The 23,878-nt window shown below is 33.0% G+C and overlaps 1 protein-coding gene and 1 pseudogene across 1 annotated transcript; one reads left to right on the top strand and one right to left on the bottom strand.

Annotated features, from left to right (window-relative positions):
* Positions 1-3,484: 3,484 nt before the first annotated feature.
* LOC109804020 (plasma membrane fusion protein) lies at positions 3,485-8,409 on the top strand. The gene is made up of 9 exons (XM_020365758.3): positions 3,485-3,809; positions 3,913-4,094; positions 4,459-4,640; positions 4,772-5,056; positions 5,139-5,197; positions 5,316-5,352; positions 5,472-5,543; positions 6,891-7,215; positions 7,829-8,409. The coding sequence occupies exons 1-9, from the start codon at positions 3,689-3,691 to the stop codon at positions 8,171-8,173; spliced, it is 1,608 nt and encodes a 535-aa protein (XP_020221347.2). The 5' UTR covers positions 3,485-3,688; the 3' UTR covers positions 8,174-8,409.
* Positions 8,410-22,904: 14,495 nt separating this feature from the next.
* On the bottom strand, positions 22,905-23,354 carry LOC109803809 (3-hydroxy-3-methylglutaryl coenzyme A reductase 1 pseudogene; annotated as a pseudogene).
* Positions 23,355-23,878: the final 524 nt, after the last annotated feature.

Genomic DNA, 23,878 nt, shown 5'->3' with positions numbered 1-23,878 from the left:
AAATAAAATATTTCATAATTATTAAAACTAATGGGTAAAAGGCATTCCATACATTTGTTTTTTAATATACACACATATGTTAATAGAGGTAGTGAGTGATTATTAAGAGATTTTTAAAAAAAGTATATCAAAAGAATTTTTTTAAAATTTATTAATTATTATTGCACAATTTTTTAGAAGTTAAAATTGTCAATAATAATATGCACACTAAAACATAGAACCCTTTTTTTATTTTTTATTTTATTTATGAGTCATAGTTTTAAAACTCAACTTAGATCGACTAGTCCGATTAGAACCCGGACAACACACCAATTTGAGTTAATATTTCGATTTTATATTTGATTTGTGAGTGACATCATTAAACTAGTTAAAATCGGTGCAAATATATAGTGACTTTAATTGATAAATATAATATATTTACTTATATATATTATAATTATTATTTTTATATACTAGGTACTTTAATTGATAAATATAATATATATACTCCAAATTTGATCGAAGCCGTATCCGGTCAAATAAATGCAATTAAATGTAGTACTAGGAAGTGACTCCTAGGTCGTCTTCCAAGGACCGTCTTTTACTATCAAAGGCTTAAACACACAAAGTGGGGGGGGGGGGTTGGTTCAAAATTTCAGTTTGTAACACAATAAACGCAAATAACACATCAAGTAAAATAGATTGACTCCTTGTTCGGATTGCAACTCTTTTATCCCTGGTTCTCAAAAGATTACTCTATTAACCACTTAATCCTTATTCTATCCGAGTTAACCAACTAAGCAAAGATTAACTCAAGATTTCCCTACACGAATTAAGCAAACATATACAACATCAACCTCTTCACAGATTAAGCAACTGTGGCATTGAGCACAACCCATTAAGCATGGACACATTGATACTGAGGTTAAATGAAGAAGACAAAGCAGAAAGAGATATACAACCATAACCGAACCTCAAATAGAGATTACAATCCGCAACAAGAAGCCAACCCAGGGTTTTTAGCCTTCCATTAAAATAGCACAAAAACACAAACGAAAATGCAAGGCAGAGAAGGAAAATGAAAATGAAATGAACAATCTATATTCTTCAAATGTTCAGAGAGCAAAACGAAAATGAAAATGGCAGCTCAGAGAGCAAAACGTAAAAGAACAAAGAACCCAAAACCAGAGGGAAGCCAAAACGTAAAGGAATAATAATGAGAAGAGAGCAGTTACATAGTCACATCAACCTCTCATGTTAGTGGCTGCCAAGTCAGCCCTAACCTAGACCTAAATGACCTAAAATGAAATTGGGCCCCAAACAATTACAAGTCTGACCCAACAACAATAAAATAGACTAAAAACAAAAGATGAATGCTAAGGTGGAAAATGGTGCAGTAGTGACATGGTAGATGACGTGGCAGATGACGTGGCAGCTCCACTTGAAGTCCAGAAATTAATTCCAAGCCCAGATAATTATTAAACTGCCCTGAAAATAAAAATTGGAATAATTAGATTCAGAAAATTCAAATTAGTTAAAATATGAATTACTTGTCCAATTAAAGCCCAAATAGAAAATAGTGCAGAATATCAACAATTAAGCACAAATCAGAGATTAAAATAAGTATAGAAAGGTAAGAAAATAATGGAAAATAATGACTCATCAATATACTTTTCATGTATTTCTTCATACAAAATAAAAATAAAATAAATAAATAAAAGATGATTTTAGATAAATGAGACGTTTGAATGTGATTATTTAACACCCTAGTGACCACTAATTTGATATAATTTATTGTTATATAATTGAATTAAATAATTTCTATTGCATGTTTTTTTTTAATTTAAAGTTATATATTTAATTATATCAATTCATGTAGTTTACAAATCTATAGTTTTGTTGCTATGTGTTGGAAAGAGAATTCAAATTTTCAAATTCAAATATCTAAGATATTGTTTAGATTTTAAAATTTTTTAATTTATTTATGATATTGTTTAGAGTTAAAATATATTGTATTTATTTTAGAGATTTTGTTTCATTTTTCAAGATTCGGCGTTAGCTCAATAAATAAAGACACTTGAGATAAAAAGAATTATCAACCTATAGAGGGAGTTACCGTCTTAAATGAGAGAGGGGTCATATGAAAGAAGGTTTCAAGTTGGGTTTCTAAGTTTAACCTATAAAACTTGTGAGGATGAATTTTCAAGTTTCACCTACAAAACATGAAATGAGGATTTTCAGGAACATACATGTAATATTGTTTCAATTTGGAGAACATATAGGGTTAGTCTAGCCGCTCAACCAAAGTTAGAACATTCAATAGTGTAATCTATCCCACTTTGTCTTATGGTTAAGATTTTTATACTTGATTGTTTATGGGTTCATGGACTCTAAGAATTTCGAAATTATCTTAACCTACTATCTTGGTCATTAAAGATAAGATTCGGTCCTGATTTTCTAAGATCGAGATAATACCAACCTCATTAAGAGTGTCAAACAAACAATATGTTAAGTTCATATGCTAAGTTATGGAGATCAATTATATTTAGACTTTAGTATGTCATCCATAGTAGAGCCTAACTGTCTTAGTAGGTCCTTCTCGACAAATCTCTCTCGAAATATATTTGAGATGATACAAACACTTTAAGATAATGAACATCTTTGTAGACATAAACATGAAAAATTGAATCATATTAAATGAATTTTGTGTGATGTTATATCTATTTATGATTGTTTTTAATGTATTACTTATCATTGTTGTGCATAAAAGATAAGAAGTTTTTTTTCCAACACTCTATTAGTATTATATATACGAAAATTTTTAGGACTTCTTTAAAACATAAAATGATTATTATTGAAATTTATAAATATAAAATATATACATTATAAAGATTTTTTTTAAAAATTATTAAAAACCAAATAATACAATTTAATTAATTATCCACCAATTCAACTTCTAACATATCATATAATTTAATTAATTATCCACCAATTCACTTCTAACGTATTAATTTAGTATCATGATTAAAATATTAATATTCGTATGACACAAATTGAAATTAGTTTTAGGTGTCTATAACTAAATTAGTCTTAGGCATACACCAAAGTGAGGTTAAAATATTAATATTCGTATGACACAAATTAAAATTAGTTTTAGGTGTCTGTAACTAAATCAGTGCAGACACCAAAGTGAGTGACTCCTACCTCTAAGCACAACCTCTTCTGAATTCTATACAAGGACCACGAGGGAAAATATTCAATTTTAGAATGGAGAAAAATCCATTTCAATTTTCGAGAGTAGCACGAGGGAAAACATGATCCATTTGAAATACTATGTTGCTATGTTTTGTAAACGACAGAGGACAAAAGCGTCATTGTGTTGAGAAGCGAAAAAGGGGAATGAAACGCAAGGGCGTTTCGGTCACATTGTTTAAAGACAGACAAAGGCTATTAGTTACAATACAGGAGAGAGAAGGGCCTACAAGTACAAATATCAAGTGTCTGTTTCCCAAGACATGAAATGCCGAACATCTCACCCCAAAACCAAAATAAAGTGTCACACAACAACTCCACATCTCACACACTGTCTCTCTCTCTTCTTCTTCTTCTTATTCCACCCACACTCTTCTTCTGCGTCTCTCTCCACAACCAGAACAAGCTCTGGGGAAACCGCAAGAAGAAGAAGAAAAAAACACAAGCCTAACCCATTATGCCATGCTTCACATCACGCGATTCTCTTCTCTTTCTCTCTCTCCTCATCCTCTCTCTCTCCTCCTTCTCTCTCTCCACCGCCGCAAGAGCCTCCTCCTTCCACTCCTTACGTGGCCCAGGTCCCTTTTTTCTCCTCTCTTGCTGACCCGCGTTCAAAGTTTGAATTTTTCTGAAATGGGTGTGTTTTGTTTTCGGTTTTGGCTTCTGGGTGTTCTCTTTCAGATGGCGGTGAGAGAGAGTTCCAGAAGTTGCTACCGTGGGAAACGAGGAGATCCATGGCTGAAGACGCCACGGGCAACACGTCTTTGATATTGGCTCAGAGAAGAACCACAAGGAAGGACCCTACCGATAGCTTTAAGCGTTACACCGGTGGTTGGAATATCAGCAATTCCCACTACATTGCTGTGAGTTCACACCTAACCTCTATGATCACTCATGACGTTTTTTTTTCTTTCTCCAAATCGTGCTTTTAACGTTGTACTAGCCATTTGTTTCAAAAAGAAATGTTGCCGACACGCTTTGAATTTTTAAGATAATACAAAATTTTGTAATAGTTGAACTAGTCATTTCTTATTTATTGAGAGTTTGTTCTTGATTTTATTGTTTTTGATTTATTGTAACTAATAGTGGAAAGTGTTTCGGAAGGGGTATCTGAGAAAGTGTGTTGTAACTAATTTTGTTGGTTTCTGATGGTTCTAACTCAGAATTTATATGTTGTTTGGAAATATTGTTTTTTGGCTAACTTGGTGTTGTTGGCTTTTGGTGCAGTCTGTTGTTTTTACCGCGGCTCCCTTCTTTGCTGTTGCGGTGGTTTGGTTTGTGGTTTTTGGGCTCACTCTATCCTTAATCTGCTTGTGTTACTGCTGTTGTCCAAGAGAGCCTTATGGTTATTCACGTTTGGCGTATGCTTTGTCATTGATCTTCCTTATTCTCTTCACCCTTGCAGCAATGTATCTCTCTCTCTCTCTCTCTCTCTTTTTGTCTGTCTCTCTATATATGTCATCTATTATGTTATGCTTGTTTGAATTGTTTCATATATGGCTTTTTAGGTTCTCTAAGTTTGTGTGTTTGGTTTTGTTAGAGTTGGATGCGTTCTTCTTTACACTGCTCAGGGGAAGTTTCATGGTAGCACCACAAACACACTGGAATATGTGGTGAGTCAGGCTGACTTCACCGCTGAAAACCTCAGGAATGTGTCAGATTATCTTGATGCAGCTAAGAAAATTGGAGTCGACGCCGTATTTTTGCCGAATGATGTTCAGAAGAACATAGATGAGGTTAAGTCAAAGATTAACTCTTCTGCTACGCAACTTTCCAGCAAGACTGCAGATAATTCAGAGAAAATAAAAGAAGGCATTGATGGGATGTGAGTAGAATTTGAAATCTTTACTTGGTTTGAGGTTTTGAAATGTCTTTTTTTGCTAACAATTGTTTGTTGTGCACTGTAGGAGACTGGCTCTGGTTATTCTTGCTGCTGTTATGCTCTTTCTTGCATTTCTTGGATTCTGTATGTTTTTTTTTTCTTCTGTTTTAGTAGCTGTTTCTGTTTTGATTCTCTTGCTGTATGGTAAAGTTTGTTGTTATTGTCTCATTTGCTTGTGTTTTGTGGTCAATACTTTCTGCAGTATTTTCAATATTTGGGCTGCAAACTCTGGTGTACTTGTAAGTTTAATTAGTTGAGCTTTTTTCTATAACTTTATTACTTCAGGAGTTTTTAATTCTTGATGGGTTTGTCCTGTCAAGTCTCTAGTCAGTGATTCACGTGCTTTCAATTGCTGCAGCTTGGTCATTGTTGGGTGGATTCTAGTTACTTGCACATTTATACTTTGTGGTGTATTTCTCTTTCTTCACAAGTAAGTTCCTTCTTTCTTGCAGAAGTTATATTGGAATTTTTATTTTTCACCTTATTGCCATTGTGGTTGCTTTGCTATCTTTTCTATTACAAGTCACTCTTTTTTTTTTTTTTTCACCTTGGGACAAATTTGGTGTCTCGGGTCAATGATTTGGTATTGTGCATGTAGGAAGAATGATTAAACAAAATGTGCAACCATGAGTTGTAACGGTAAAGTGTTTTGTAAAAATGGAATTATCATTGGCCTTTCCTTGTACTTTGTTTTGCTTATTCATTAGTAATTGGGTTCATTTTGAGACGTGTGAAAACTGAAAAGCTTTGCTATGCTAAGAACCATCTGTAAATTCTATTAAAACATCACTTGTAAACATCCTAAAGAAGATTGTGTTCTCTCAACTAATGCTCTAACAGTTTGTTCAGTTGAATTGCTTTATGATTTAATAGTTAGATATCATTCTGGAAGGAAACAGGAAATTTGAAGCTGTAAGAAAAAATTAATTGAAATTCTAGATGTTGAAGTTAATGATTTATGTTTTTAAATCAATATAGATCTTACATAGAACAGAATTAATCACTTATGATGCTTGCATGCTTTGATTGCTATGGCTGAAATGGTAAGGGTCTTTTAAAATTTTAAGAATGTCCGAGGCAAAAATAGAGACATTAAGAAGTACATTGTCATATATATATATATATATATATATATATATATATATATATATATATATATATATATATTTTAGAACTGTGCTGGCTTTATTATTGTTAATTTGTTATGTTTAAGACATGCTTCTTTTTCTGATTGAGAGGGTGAATAGTTAGAATTTGAGGAGCAGGCTTTAGTTACGTATGAAATAACCAATTCGTTGCTTCATTTGTTCTATAGATATATTTTTTTTCTGCTTATTTGGTAGAATAATATGTCAACATAAAAATGTGACAACATCTGGATGAATTATACATGTTTTGGCCCAATAAAATTCTTAGTGAGTGGCAATGGAGGAAAACTAGAAGCAAAACATTTTTTTTTCAGTTAGATGGTTTCCGATGTATTATTGTACATGGGGTTGTGATTTATTTTGTAGATGCAATCAAGATTTGATTCTTGGCGAGTCGTATTTTGCAATCATGATATTAAAACAAAATCTTCCTACATGAGAACCGGAAAAAATGAGATACTTTTTGAATGCTTTTGTAATTTGTTTAGTACTCTGAAGATTTTCAATTTATGAAATTATTTGTGGAAACTCATTTAATCACTTGTCTCTGTATCATTTGATGAAGTCCATTGCTGTCATAATCACTTGTGTTGCACTATATATGACAAAAACTTGTTTTATTGCATCAGTGTGGTTGGAGATACATGTGTTTCCATGGATGAGTGGGTGAAGAACCCTACTGCACATACAGCCTTGGATGAAATTCTTCCATGTGTGGATAATGCAACGGCCCAGGAAACCTTGTTAAGAACCAGGGATGTGACCCACCAACTTGTTCAATTAGTTGACAAGATTATTTCCAATGTAACAAATAGAAATTTCCCACCTGCTGCTGGACCCGTGTATTACAATCAATCCGGCCCCTTGATGCCTCTTCTGTGCAATCCATTTAATCGTGACCTCACAAATCGGTCGTGTGCAACTGGGGAAGTTCCATTGGACAACGCTGCAGAGGTTAGTGACTGTTTTTGATTTTGGAAAGTAAATATATATCCAGTAAAGTGAAGCCTAGCCAGCACTTTCTTGCTGGGTCCCTCTTCACTTTCTTTTTTCCTACCCTAAAATGGTACTGTCAACACATTTGTTTTATGTTTTTTACTTGGCAACATGTTGATGAGTTTGGATACTCATCCAAAGCTATGTTATGAAAAAATCAAGATCTTACCTATAGGTTCAAGGAGAAAGGTTTGTCAGCACACACATAAGTGAACTACTCATTTTAGAGGAGCTAAATTTTGGAGGACACTGTAAAATGGTTTTATTGTAATACCAAACTTAAAATAGAAAGATGAAGTAAGATAAGAAAAAATCCTTTAAATTAATTAAACTTGATGCATAATAGAAGGAGTGAAGGATCAAAATAGAAGATGAAGAAGGCTCACAGGTGTCTTAAAATTGGGTGGGTTTGGTTCACCTCCACATGATCTCGCAAATATTATGTTATTGGGCATGATTCATTCCAGAGTCAACAAAACTATGCGATATAATCATATACAACTACCTTGATCTGAACTACATATTCCTGATGTAAAATGCATGTGTAACATTCAGATTTTGTTTCAAGCAGGTCTGGAAGAATTATACCTGTGAGGTTTCTTCATCCGGCATCTGTAAGACGCCTGGTCGGATGACGCCAACCATTTACGGCCAAATGGAAGCTGCAGTGAATATAAGCTATGGCTTATATCATTATGGTCCATTCTTGGTTGGTTTACAAGACTGCACTTTTGTGAGGCAAACATTCACAGACATCAGCAACGATTACTGTCCTGGTCTGCAGACAAATAGTCAATGGATCTATATTGGTTTGGTTTTGGTATCTGCTGCTGTTATGCTGTCTCTGATCTTCTGGGTCATCTATGCAAGAGAGCGGCGGCACCGTGTTTATACTAAACAGTTCTTGGACAGCTAAATTTGTTGGAGCATAAACTACGTTAGGTACATTATTTATGGTTCTCATGTACATTTGAGTTATAGATTGTACTGAGTTGGTTCTCTTATCTTATGTGAGGTAGAGTTATTCAGCTTATAATTACCTATAATTGAGTAGAGATGTGTGAAAAGTATTCAAGGAAACAAAGTATTGGTGTGTTTTGATGTCAATTTTTTCATTTAAAACACAATGACATTGTTTGATTGAGTTGCTCACTTTGCTTTCTTTCTGTTGTGAGTATTCTGATAAACAAATCAACTAAGTCTTTAACTGATCAAGCTTTTCAGTAGGGATGGCAAAATGGGCCAGCCCGGCCCGTTTTGGCCCGGCCCGCCATTGGCCCACCAAAAACGGGGCGGGCCGACCCGGCCCGCCAATGTAAAACGGGCTGGAGATGCTGGCCCGCCCCGCCTAAGGGTGGGCTAGCGGGCCAGCGCTTACAAAAATAAAAAATAAAAAAAAATGGAAAAAAAAATTTATTTTATGGTTAAATAAATTTTTTTTTGCTACAAATAAATAAATATAATCATATGAAATTAAAAATGCATACATATTGTACTTAATATATGTTCAACAAAAACAAATTACAAACTTAAAACAAAATCAAATTGAAATTAGTCCATTTACACCAAAATCAAAACTAAATTATAAACTTACAAATTATTTATACACTAAATTTTTTGATAGTCCACAAACAAGTTTAAATACAATTAATTAACTTTAAATTTTTATTCTAAGAATATTAAAAGCTCTCTTGAAAGAAGATGTCTCTACTTTTTTTCTTAATCATCTTCATCCTCATCTTCTACATCAAAATAAAAAACATAAAAATAATTAAATTAAAATACATATATATATATATGCGGGCCGACGGGTTGTGGCGGGCCGGCCCGCTATTTGGCCCGACGGGTTGGCGGGCTTGGCGGGTTGGCGGGTTGAAATGCTTGGCCCGGCCCGCCAATTTTTGGCGGGCCAACGGGCCGGCCCGCGGGCCATGACCCACTTTGCCATCTCTACTTTTCAGGACGTGAGTGTAGTGGTTTTGATATAGAATTTTATTTCAATAAAGCTGCAATGAGTTTGGTACTTTAGTTAAAAGTTTATTGTAATTTGTTACTTTTACAAGCTCAACCTGAAAGTGCTGAGAATGGCTCTGAATTTTTCTTGGTTTATTCCATATGGCGTGCGTGTTCTTAATTCATTCAGTAAGCTACTAGCGTTTAACGTAAGGTTTTCGAATTTAGTATATTTGTTTTTTGTACATTATGGGAGTGTTAAAATTTTGTATATTCTTAAAATTGTTTCAAATATAATTTTTTTAATGCTTTTGAAATATAATTTCTAAAACAAAAAATCTAACTCGTATACAAAATTATTACTTGTGTTAAAATAATGCTTAATCAACCAAAATTAAGTTGTACGAGTGCAATTTAATTCTTATTTATCAATTTTAGACGATGCTTGAACCATATTTACGAAGAAAAAGAGAAGATATTATTGAAGCTTGTGAAGAGAAAGCATTACCATGTTTGTCTTTATGTTTGATATAAAATGTATTAATGGTTTCTATATAAAATATTTAAAAAATTGTGATATATTAAGAATTTTTTTAACAACGTAAAAATATTGTTTTAGAAGAACGTAAAAGTATATTGTTTATGTATTGAATGGGAAAACTGATATATTTAATAAGAATAATAAGGTCGTTAGTGCATTGTTAAAAAGAGTAACGGATCTACCCCAATAAAAATAGAGTAACGGATCTACTGCCATGAAAAAGAGAGTAACGAATGGTTTAGGAAGAATTTAAAGGATATAATTGTCTAATAAAACTTTACACTAAATATATGGATTTTTTTAGGTTTAAATATATTTTTAATTTTTTAAATTTAAGATAAATTTATTTTTAGTCCTTTAAATTTAAAATTAATTTTTTTAATTTCTAATTTTAAATTTTTTTGTTCTAGTCTTATATTCAATTTTTTTAGAAAATCTGTTAAATCTAACTACTAGTCTCTATTAATAAAAATATAACATTAAATAAAGTTGATGCTGCATAATTATTTCAATTTATTACTTTCATGTGTAATTAGTGGCTTAGGAAAGTAAAACAATTTTTTTTTATAAAAATTATAAATACTAAAAAAATTATTTTAAATTTGAGGGATTAAAAATAAATTTTTTAAATTAAAGAAATTAAAAATACTCTTACATTAGACATCGTTTATTATGGTTCAAATATGTAAAATAACTTTTTTTCCCAGCTGGAGAGATGCACGGCAAAGTTTCCAAAATTATACAGATCAAATAATGATTTCCAAAATTATAATGAAAAATAACTTGTATTCTTTTTGGGTTACACCAACTATTCTTGTATATGTGGAAGGTACGTGACACCCATCTACTCCCAAGTTTGATACTAATTAAATTCATAAAATCTCAATTACATCTTCATACAAATTTATAAATAGAATGATCCAGGTCATATGAAAAATTAGTAAATAGAGTAGTAGTAAATAATTTGTAAATTCAAAATACTGAAATAACAAGGAAGTAATATAATTCCTAAACTACTTCAAATCCCCAGTGCCACATTAGCATTAGAGTCCACACATACCTAGATCTCTCCTTGCTCCTCCCAAGATTGAGTATTTTCAGCTGCAAAACATACAAGAGACACGCCAAAAACAAACAAGGAGTGTGAACAATCTCATTCTATAGGAAATTGGCTGTAACCCTTGGCATCTCATCCCTTCACGATAAACAATATATTAATAACAATTAATACTTCAAAATATAATACAACAATTCATACTTCAACTATAATATCAACAATTCAAACTTCAATTCCACTTATAAACACCAACCATTCCACTCGCAAGCACATATGCAGAAATGCAATGCGATGTGCATCTACACCTAAATGCATGAGGTACCTGGTCATCATCATTAAGAATATACAGTTGGTACTTAAGACTCGAGTTAATCTTAGGCTACCAATACAAAAGTGTTCCCACCAAAACACTAACAGGTTCCCACCAGAACCACAAAATCATGCGGATATGATGCAAGTCACAATCATGTAAATACTTCTATACAATTTCATCATTATCATCATATCATTCATCATTCTTTAACATCTATACTCATCCACATCAATTATCATCCATCAAGATAGAAATCATCATTCATCAGGCACATTTATACTCATCCACATCAATTATCCTCCATCAAGATAGAAATCATTCATCAGGCACATCAATACTCATCCACATCAATTATCATTCATCAAGATAGAAATCATCATTCATTAGGCACATCTTTACTCATCCACATCAATTATCATCTACCAAGATAGTAATCATCATTCACCAGGCACACACACACACACACATATATATACACACACATATATACACACACACATATATATACACACACACACACATACACACATTCATCATCATATAATCAATCATAAATATCATAATAACATCATTTAAAACATTAAAGAGAGCCTCCTGACAATCCACGCCAAGCTTAGGAACCCACACCCAGCTTTAAGCCAAGGCAAAGAACACCCAACCTCTCTCACGCCTGACTTTAAGCCAATGCAGAGAGCAACCAAAACCTTTTGCGCCTGGCATGGACATTTCCATGCTTGGCGCCATCACATCTAGGTAGTGCCTTCATACACATGAAGGCACACTCAACATTGAGCACCTAAGCCCGACATCGCGTGTGTTCCAACCCCCAAACATATCAATTATAGAACAAAATCTTGAAGCAAACATCACCCAAATCAATCATACAAATTATAAATACTTAGAGCTTGTTTTACATATAGGAAACTCACCAATTTCAGCATCTACAACTCTTATCCCTTAAATTCATCAAATTTCTCTCGTTAGGGTCCTAACTCCCTTCTACAGAGCACTCAATTAACTACTCTAAAAACATTTGATCATTAAATAAAATATATATTCAAAATTTACTCGTTAAATCACATCAAACACACATAACAATTCATCAAATGGAAAACTTATGGAATTGGGGCCAATCCTTCTAGGGTTCTAACCCCTTTCTATCGAGCACTCAATTAATTACTCTAAAAACATTTGATCATCAAATAAATTATATATTTGGAATCTACCCGACAAATTACATCAAACATACACAACATCTCATCAAACAGAAAATTTATGGGATTGGAGGCCAATTCCTCTACCCTTCATGCATACACCCAATCCCTAGAAATGAGTGTTCTCACTCCTCCTTACCTGGAGTAGGTATCAGATCTACGCCTCTAACTCCTCTTCGATGATTCCTTCTCCTTACTCTCCAGATGCGTTCTCTTTAGAGCATCGAACGTTAGAGAACGTGAAAATAGAGGCGTAGGAAGGTTTGATCAGAAAATTATTCTTTTAAAAACCTCCCCTTAACCCCTCTTGATGGAAGAGCATGGGCCAAGGGTCCAACCACTAGAGCTATGGCCAGGAGACTACTTGAAGACTTGTCAGCTTCAGAGCTTAGTGGGCCCAATGGGCTTGGTGGGCCTAGGGTGCTTCTCACTTGGGCTTTACTTGAGTAAACACCATGTTTTATTGTATTTTCATAGAATAGGAAGTTACTTTGTTTTTGGTCTTGTATTATGACCATAGATTAGGGTTAATGAATTTTGGGCTTGTAATTGGGCTTCTTGGGCTTTGGGCTTTTGATACCCAATATTGGGCTCATTCTCTTTCTTGTAATTTTTTCTATTCATTGTATTACTTGGACCATTGTATTTAGGTCATTAGTCTAGGAATTAGGAGGAAAACTTGTTAAATAGGATTAGGTTAAACTAGGTTTAATTTAGCTTGCATTTAAGTTACATTTGGAATCACATGGATGGCGCCACCTTGGCTGAACATGTGTGACCCAAATGCAACCCTAAATTCAAGTTAAATCAAACCTTAATTCACTTAGCAACTATGTGAACCGGTAACATACATGTGGTGAGAGATTTGAATTCAAATTTTCAAATTTGAATTCAAATCTTGGCGCCACATGTGAAGCCTTCACATTGGCGCCAAGTAGCTTTCATTTCCGGTCCTATTTAAGCTTCCCTCCAAGCCATTGTACACACTTTTGATATATGAAAGTTGAGAGCACATTTTCTGCCAAATTTCTTCAAGAGTCACCGTGAGAGAGAGCCTTCACTTTTAGGAACCCTAGCTAGGTTTTCCTACCTTTTGAAGTGAGCTTTCCCTTGATCTTTAAGCTTGGATGCTTCCATCCTTGGCTTAGCCTCATTCCATCCGTGAATCCTCTCCATTCAAGAGTTCAAACATTCGGTCATCAAGTCTCCATTGAAGAAGATCCGTGCCTTGGTGAAGCTAAGGAGAAGAACTCCATTCACTTCTCCTTCCTTTGCCATCACCTCTTTAATTAAAACACTTAACCATAGTTACAAATTCTCTTCCCTGTTAATAAATGTTATAATAACCTTTAATAATATCAATATATATTATATTTCAAAATGTATTAAATAATTAAAACAAATATTTAACAATCCTTACTAATAAAATAAAAATATCATAATTATTAATAAAGTACTTATATTATATTAATGAAAAGTGGGGTGTTACAAGTTATATGTAAGGAAAATGTTTGTTTTACCCACAATTTTATTTTATTTTTACTTTAGAGGAGTCACTTGAATATGAGAGGGAGTGTTTTAATTGATGAGTAGAATGCATTATAATGTCTTGTTGTTAGCTAGTCAATTCCCTCGTGCATTCCTGTTGAGATTGGTATTGCTCATCAACGAGAAATGTTGATTTTACAATACTTTTGTACAAACCCCAAGGGAGGGAGAAACAATAAAGAAAAAAATATGTTAAAAATAATGATGTAATAGAGAAAAATAAAAATAATCGGTGAATGGGAAAATCAATTGGCTCAATGACTATTTCTTTTTTTATTTTTATCTTTTTTTTAATGTATTGATAACAAAAAGAAGTGGACACCAATAAAAATTACAACTTTAAAATTGGAATTCTACTCGTGTTAGCTAAGAGTTGAGACTCTAACTCAATTGGAGGATCATGTGACTCTACCAAAGTAATACTCGAGTTTGGACCTAATTTTGCCCAAAAATCGGTGCATTTATTGCATTCTCTCAACAAATGAAGTAAACTAAGATTCCAAGGCCTGGCTACAAGCTCCTTAAGTGGTGAATGACTATGATTGCACCATACATCATGATTAATCAAATCCAAAAGCATGTGTAAAATTAGTAGAGTTGTCAAAGAGTGTTAAAAGCTCTGAGCCAATCTGATCCACCATGGGTTTGAGTCGAATTTAACCAAAAATTTTTAACTTATTTTAGTTATAAGAAAAATTTGGGTCGACTCACTTACAATCTGACTCACTACGAGCTAACCCGTGGTGAGTTGGGTTGGCTCACATGTTGACTCACGTAATATTTTTTTATTTTTTATTTTATTTTTTACTTTTTATGTTTACAGATATTAATTTATGTGATTATATATTTATACCATTAAATAAATTTTGTACATACTAGTTGTGAATTATGATAATTAGTGCCAATTTGATATTATTTGTCAATATTTTATGTAACAACTTTGATTTGATAAGTTAATTAAGCTGGTTGTAGATTATATCTAATTCCTTTTTGACATTTTATTTGTCTTATTTGTTAACATAATTGGAATTTTAAAATATAAATATAATATATATATATATATATATATATATATATTTATAAATTTCAATTTTTTTAATTTAAAGTGAGCCAACCCATTAACCCACTAATATATAATGAGTCAGGTCGGGTTGATTTTTTTTAAAACTCATCTAAAGGTGAGTCGGGTCGGGTTGCCCCACCTATTTCCCAACTTGTGGTGGGTTAGGCTGGGCCAAGCTGGGTTACCCACTTTAAAAACTCTAAGAATTAGAAACACATAAAATCGAGGAGTATCTCTTCCTCCATGCCAATTGAAGCCCAAACAATAATGCTAGTAGTTTGGCCTTTAGGTTATCAGGTAGACCAATGTCCCTCATAAACCCCCACAACCTATGTCCTCCTAAATATCTAATGATTCCACCAACACCTGTTGGTCCCGATTGTCCTAGGGAACTGCCATCAACATGAAAACTTACTTGATCCCCTCCAGCTAAGGCACATGTAACCCAAGTCACATAGTTCTAAACCAAACTGGAGTCTTCATTCCCTACATACACGGCCTACATGGCCCCATGTAGATCCCACACTCGATGAGTAGTGTCCCAAATACTACGCTCCTTCATGTTAAACACATGCTCGTTACGAATCTTCCAAAGAGTCCAACATATGATGAACAAAAAAATATGATACTTCCCAAAACACTCTCGAAACTAAGCCATCCATGCCATGCCATTCCTCTATGGCTAGATATCCACCAAATTTAGATGTATTCAAATCTGGTTAGCATTACCACACACAAAGAACACATGGTGCAATGTTTCCAACCTTAACCACATCCCTAACAAGTCCCATCGTGCAAAACATGCTACCTAACCAAAAAACTGCAAGTAAGGAGAGCTTCCTGCCCTATTTGCCAAAGAAAGAACATTTTAGTCTTCGCCATAGGCAATTTCCACAACGACTGCCAAGCACTAGATTTGGCCATGTCCTTGCCACAAAGCCAATGGCACCTCGATCATGTTGAATACTCACCAATCACACTAGTAGACCACACCACTGAATCCCTGACGGAGGAATGGAGCCAAACTTTCATATCCTAAAGCTTTAACATAACCTCCTCAGACAACCACAAATTCAATGGCTTTAGAATATTCCACCTGCCATCTTACTACACATCATTAAGACAAAGATGAAGGTCTCAAATATGCACAAATGGCACCTCGTGAGCAAATGATACCCCATAAAACCAGTCATCAAACCAAAAGCTATATTCTCTATTACCTAGTTGTAATTGAAAACCAGGGTGCAACACTTCAAACACCTTCTTCAACGAGGAAAGAAAAAATGAACCATGATTTTAGAGGAGAGAATGAACCTCTTCCCCTCGATATTTAGCTTGCACCACTTGCACCACTTGCACCCAAAACTTGTGTTTATTGTGGAAAAGATCCCACACCAATTTATCCAAAAGAGAGATATTTTTATTATGTGCCATGTGTACCCCTAGGTCGCCCTCCTTTCGCTTCCTTGTGACTATCTTCCAATTAACTATCAAAGAGAGTGTACAATAGCGACTAAAGTTACAAAGAACACACTTGTGCTATGGAATCATCACTCGGGATAAGGTGGGATTGATATTGTCACATTCATGAGTATATATGAGGGATAAGAGTAGAAAGGCAATCCCTAAGTCTCTTAGGTTGTTAATCTATGCTTATGTGAATGATATGCAATGGATGTTACTATATAACTATTTTTGTAAGTTTTTTAGTAATCATGATGAAATTGCATGGTTGGATTGATCTTGTGATGAATTGAATTGTTTGAGGGTTAGGGTGTGTGATTTGGGAATTTTGTGTGATTTGTTTAATTATGAAAATTTTGGTATGAACATATCTCAATATTTAAGTGATTTCTCTCTACATGATTAACTAAATAGAGTTTTGTTTGTTGGGTTAGAAATTAGACATTTGGGGCTATATTTTAGACTCAAGAATCACATAAAATGTTAAGAAACAACTGTGTTATGTGAGTCATAAGATGAGTCTCACATTCTGTACGCGAAACATAATGTCTAAAACTTGTACGCATTACGAGGATTCTTTAATGACCTAATTAGGTTTTATGGTATGTATAATAGTTATAATCTTAGATGTTAAATTTCTAATGACACTGGAATCAACCAAAAAGGAGATCTAGAACTTAAGTTATGATTAAATTAGCGAGTGAATGCCAAGTTATCATAATTAGACAAAAATATTGTAATTTTGTATTTTAAAAAAAATAGTAGATGGTAAAATCAACTCTGGAGGTCAACATAAAAGTTGTAAATAATTATATTATATTTCTAATAAAATTAATATCAACTTAATATCATAAGTGTAACTCTAGATATCACGTTTAGATCACACAATGTCCTAAAATCTCAAGATAAGAGTATATAATTCGTGAGTTGTGTTATTCTTTAAGTCCCTATATATGATATGAGTAATGGTAATGTATAAAATTATGATGTGTGATGATGTTATGATAATGATGCCAAAATGATAATGTTATAATGTGACAAACAAATGATTAAAATTTTATAATAATGATGATATTTATGTAAGATGATATTAATATATCTTTGTGAGTGTGAATGTTGAGCATGTATGAGGAATAATATAGACACAATGTATTGAGTTACTGTGAGTAATGTGATGAGAAGTGATGGATAAGTCTAGTGTTGTGGATTGACAAATAAAATGGATGCATGGTTGTTGCATATATATAATGAGGTGATGTGATTGTTGGAGTCCATGCATACATATTATGTTAGTAGAATAACATGAGTCTATGTAAGTGGGTTTTATAGGTTATCTACCTATTCCTTGGGGGTGTTATGGTGGGAAAATTTTAGTGGGAATGTGATACAACCATGACCAATTGTAACACTTTGATAGGACCCTAATAGATATCCCTTGGTTTAGAGTGGTTCAAGGAATATCACCGTAGATGGGACAATCCTGTTCTATGGCTTCTAGGCTATCTTGATTTTGATGATGATGAGGTGATTGGTACCACATGCATATGAGTTAATTGCATGAATTGCACGAGTCTTTATATTATAATGAAAATTGATTGAATTACTTGAATGATTGTTGTTGAGAGTGAATAAATGTAGAATGATTGGTGTTATGATGCATGTCTTTTAGTGATATCTTTATAACTTATATGTACTATGAATGAATGAGATTATTCTTACTCCATTTTTTTGTTGTGAGCATTTGGGTTGATCGTTGCTTGTAGGGTGAGATCAAGTGTAGGAAGAGGTGTTTGAGGGAGACGAAACCTACACTACTACAGAAGACACATTTTACATCAATTTTTTTAGACATTTTACATCGGTTTTGAAAATGATGTAGATTCAAGCGATGTAGAAAGTGTAAAAACCGATGTAAAAAGTCTCATTTCTACATCGGTTATTGACAAAACTGATGTAAAATATGATATATTCTACATCGGTTATTGACATAACTGATGTAAAATATGTCATATTTTACATCGGTTCCACCAAGAACCGATGTAAAATATGTCATATTCTACATCAGTTATTGATAGAACCGATGTAAAATATACATTATTCTACATTGTAGAAAGCTTTATAGGTAATTCTACATCAATTATCCCAAAATATCTTATATATAACATCACACTGTCAAGTACTAATCATTGAAGTCATTTGCCTCCAGAATGAACTAATACACTTTATAGTGAAAAAATAATTAAAAAGAATGAGGAAAAATTAAAAAAAAAACTTTCTCCTTATGACTAGTACAAGCAGAAAATCTTAAGAAATTATTAAGTAAAAGCAATGTCAATTGGTAGAAATGAAATAAAAATTAATGATAGAAAATTGTGAAGACAAATTTTGCACACATTAAAGATTATTAATAACATTATAATGATAGAAAATAAATTAAAATATCAACAATATTAAGAAAGATAAAAAAAATCATAAAATGTAAAACTCATGATTCTTTTATTCTTGCTCTCACTTAAAATTCATGATTCTTCTATTCTTTTATTCTCACCCACCTAAAACTCATGAATCTTTGAAAGTTTTCTAAGTCTCAACACATAAAATCATTTTATCTATTCATAAGGAATAAACACATGATACCATTAGACAATATTTTATACAAATTCCTTCCAATGAGATATTAATATTACATATGGGGTTCAGTTCGTCTAAGCATATGAAATTTCAACATAATAAAGAATGAGAGATGTGGTTTGATACAAATTGTAAGAAAAAATAACTATTATCTCTTAAAAAAGTTTAGCTCTTAATTAAAGTTCTCATAAAAGACCTCTTTTAATTAGACTTGTTTCCATAGCCTTACAGAGGTCTATAGTTTTCTCGAGACTAATTGTGTGCCCTGGAAACAATCCAAATAGATGCAAAATAAGTTAATGATGTACATCTGGGTCTTTAAAATCTTCTACCTACCAAATAAACAAGGTGTTATAGTTAACATGGAATTGTTGGCTTACAATATAACATGATCGTTGTAAATCATAACAAGATATCACATGAAAAAACTAGCCATATGGCCACTAGAGAGATGGAGGGAAATAATACAAATATATAACCATTCCATAATGGACCATAATTTCAAATATTAATTGAATAATAATACAAAAAATAGTTTTCAGGTTCTCTGTTCAAGTTTTCTTTCCCTATAACTAGGTTCTTTCATTTTTAACAAAGAATCCAAGAATAAGAGTGAAAAGTACAGTAACATTTTATTCAAGAGAGAAGAACTACACATTCTAAGGTAGATAAGAATGCTAAAAAGATTCATTTTACTAGATATAAGTAACAAGTAGCGACAACCACAAATTCAAAAAATAAAGACTTCAAAGAGAAACTTATATAAAGGGGCTAATGATTTTGGTGCTATTTTGGTTAAATCAGTGGTGACTGTTATTTCTATTGATAATTCTGGATTAGCTGCTAACTTGATGGCTAATATTCCTGTTTGAAATGATGGAGTTGGATCATCTACTCATGATATACAACAACAGAACTTAATTGTTGCTATTCCTAACCCAAATGGAGAAGTTGGTAGCATGCAGTTCCTGGCTGATATAGCTCAAGTTGGTGAATGTTTAAATTCCCAATTAGTAGATTCCAAGAATTAGAAGCATATGAAGCTCTCAACTACTAAGCCTAGGATCCTAATAATTACCTTGTAATTACAATAAGGTTCTCATAAAAAATTAAGCATATGGAGTTATATCTCATCTTTGTCAGAGAAAAGGTTCTCATCAAAACCTTACATAAGTATAATATTCTTGCATAGGATCAGCCATCAAACCTACTTACTAAGCCTCTCTCTCTAAGCAGATTATGTAATTTACATACAAAACTGAGTTCTAGACAATTTTAAATTGTCTGAGTCACCAAATTATATTGTCTGAGTCACCACATGTAATTGTTGATACTAGTTAATAACAAAATAAAAAGTATGTGATTGATATATTATATAATTCCTCTATATTAAAATACAAATAAAAATAAAAGATGAATTGTTATACTATTTTGTTTGTTTCCTTGCACTAATATGAATTGCATCCCATTTACTAGTCCGACCATCATAATGAAAGAAAAAAATTGCAAAATCATCAAAAAACTACATAACGATTTCACAATAAGCAATTTTGAAGAAAATACGAAATGGTAAATATACAAATAAATTCATATATATGAGAGTAGTCAATCTCTATATATAACCTTTTTCATTGTAGCATTGCTATTATATATTGTATGAGTCACTACATGTAATTGTTGATACTGGTTAATAATAAAACAAAAGTATGTGATTGATCTATTATATAATTCCTCTATATTAAAATATAAATAAAAATAAAAGATGAATTGTTATACTATTTTGTTTGTTTTCTTGCGCTAATATGGATTGCATCCCATTCACTAGTCCGACCATTATGATGAAAGAAAAAAATTGCAAAATCATCAGAAAACTACATAACGATTTCACAATAAGAAATTTTGAAGAAAATACGAAATGGTAAATATACAAATAAATTCATATATATGAGAGCAATCAATCTCTATATATAACCTTTTTCATTTTAGCATTGATATCATGCCTCTGTTCATAACCAATAGTGAATGTAACTAAATACTTTGGCCTTTTCTTTAAATCCTACAACATTCAAGGTTTCATTAGATTGTTTGCAAGAAATATATCAAAGAAATAGACATGTAACATGTCAGCACTATCCACACTAGCTTATCAACATGCATGGCTCTTGACGCACTAACATGCAATGGTCTCATGCATGAATAAGAGCCGCATAAAGACATAATTGAGATAAGAGCACATCTCTAACCAATATGGACATGCAAACCATGCGTCAGGGGTCATAGTTTTGATTTGTATCCTATATAGCTACACATGGAAGAAAGAAATATAGCTACACATGGCTCTCTATTTTCCTATAACACCCACCATCACAACAATAGACAACACTCAAACAGGTAAGGGAGAGAGAGAGATGCAATTGGGGTTTGTTTCAATTTTATATTTATAGTACAACATGAGACTTAGTAACTACAAACTACAGATAATTTTTCACATCATAAGTAACTGCTTGTCAACATACCTCACTTGGTTCACCCCATAATTTGTGCAAACAAAAATCACATTCTGATACAATAATTCTAGGGGGTAGTGTTTCAGCTCCACAAGGATTTGATGGAACAAATATCTGTGAAAGTAGCAGTTTGAAATCAGACTTTATTTGCTTGTTAAATAGCATGCTGCAAATCTAAAGCAAGTATAATTATATAATGATGCCTGAAATCTATAGCCACAATGCATTCCGAATTTTCACTTTTAGACATAGAACTCTATATTATATATTATATTCTTCCTTTGAATTAGAATTGCTAAGAATCCCTGTACCCTACGTAAATGATAAATACACTAAAATAGAAGAATTATATATTATATTATAGAATGGAAGAATCACATTCTTAATATGCTCGTTGAATTGCTAAGAATTGAAAACAATACCAAACCACTACATCCTACTTAGATTTGGTACACGTAAATGATAAATACACTACAATAGATTCCAACCGAATTCAACTTTCATTATCAAAAATTTAACTACAAACCATAAAAGTTCATCTATAAATAACACGAAGTATACCTCACCACCGAAGTCCATGATGTTTAAGACATTAGGAGGATGGAGGGATGGACAAAGTATACTTTTTTTTTCTTTAAAAGGACCAATTGCTTCCATAAAATAGAATTAAAGATGAAGCTACTCGTAATCCTTTTACCTTCTCTAGTTTAATCCACAAACATTGAATTGGATAAATCATTGTTTCTATATATTTGAATCATTTTACACTAATTAAAACATAATTAACATTTAAAACCTATTCCTAACAAGTCTAGATCAATATTTTAGATTGAAAGTTAAAAAATTTACTTACTGGATACCAACTTGCTCATAAAATTGAAACTAATAAAAACTGATAAAAGTGAAAGAAGATTTACTCTTGTGGCATACTTGTTGCCTAACATGTGATGAGGGGCTAGAATTGTCTCTTTAATCCTAGCCTTAGATAGTTAATCCACCTTAGTTTATAGCTCTTTCAATTTCTCTGCAAACCCTGTGCAAAATTTATATTTGTCCCATCAATATCAGGTGAACATTAAAGGGAAAAAGAAAGCTTATTAAGGCATCTCCAATTTATTGATGTTAAAATCAATGAAACATGCCCACATTTCCAATTAACAGCATAATCTGAGATCAAATTAGTTGTGGGCAACTTGCAAATCAAAGAAAAGAAACATGAATTCTTCAAGAAACCAACAATGTCTCCATTTAATAATACAACAATATTAAGATTATGTAATAATGCTCCTTTTTTCTAGTATATACTAGGAGTATGGTTACTTATTAAAAAGAGAATAAGTGAAATGAAAATAAAAATTACTTGTTGAAAGCGATAGAGAGGGAATTGAAATTGTGAGGGTCTTCTAAGTAGAATTTAAGCTTAGAGGCACATTTGGTGGAGGAGAATCGAACCACAGGGGCTCTGGTCATGGCATCGCGAAGGACTATGGAGGAGGCGCCACCGGAAGTGTGAATGGCCTTGTAGCCACGGTTGGTGCTGGCGACGAGGCATTCCTCGGTGGTGGCCATGGGAACGGTGTACTCCTTCTCGACGAGGAGCAAAGAACCAGCCATGCCTACTGGGATCTGAACGAAGCTGATCGACATCTCGCAGCACTGTCCCAGGATGGAGCGTAGTTGAAGCCTTCTAGGGGGAGGCCGTTGAGCGACCGTCCGACCACGTGCTCCACGACGGCACGACGAATGGTGGCGGCACGGCGGCAGTCGTTGAGGCAGCTTCCTCACAGTGTTGTAGGTCGACGCCATGTAAAAGGTCGCTACCCACTTTCATTATCCCATTACATCACCTTCAATCTTGGGTTTGGGTTTGGTTGCATGCGAGCGAATGATTAGGTAGAAGGAGAACACAATTAGGGATTGTGAGAATGTACAAAGGGTTTAGTTGCAGACGAGTTGATCTTGAGACACTACATTGGTCCTTAAGATAATCGATGTAAAACATGATATATTACATCGTTTTTACGTGTAATCGATGTAAATATACTAACCTTTTACGCTTATTTACAAAAATGCCACCTTGTTTTATTTCTACATCGATTTTATGTTAACTGATGTAAAAATGATGATGTAAAATAGTATTTTCCTAGTAGTGCTAGTGCTTCAATGATTATTCTGAGATCTTGTTATGATAATGTGACATTAGGGATAATGAGACTTATATATTTTTGTTAGTTGATAGAGTTTAATTCATTTTATGACTTTTTATGTTTTATTGGAGTTTTGTGTAAGAAGGTGGTTTATGCCTTGTTTTGATTATTTTGAAAGTTTAA

This window comes from Cajanus cajan, chromosome 2 (genome assembly GCF_000230855.2).
Source record: "Cajanus cajan strain Asha chromosome 2, NIPB_CcT2T_4, whole genome shotgun sequence".
Lineage (NCBI taxonomy): Eukaryota > Viridiplantae > Streptophyta > Magnoliopsida > Fabales > Fabaceae > Cajanus > Cajanus cajan.
Note: the sequence above shows the minus strand (reverse complement) of the source record. Positions and strands in the feature narration are given on the sequence as shown.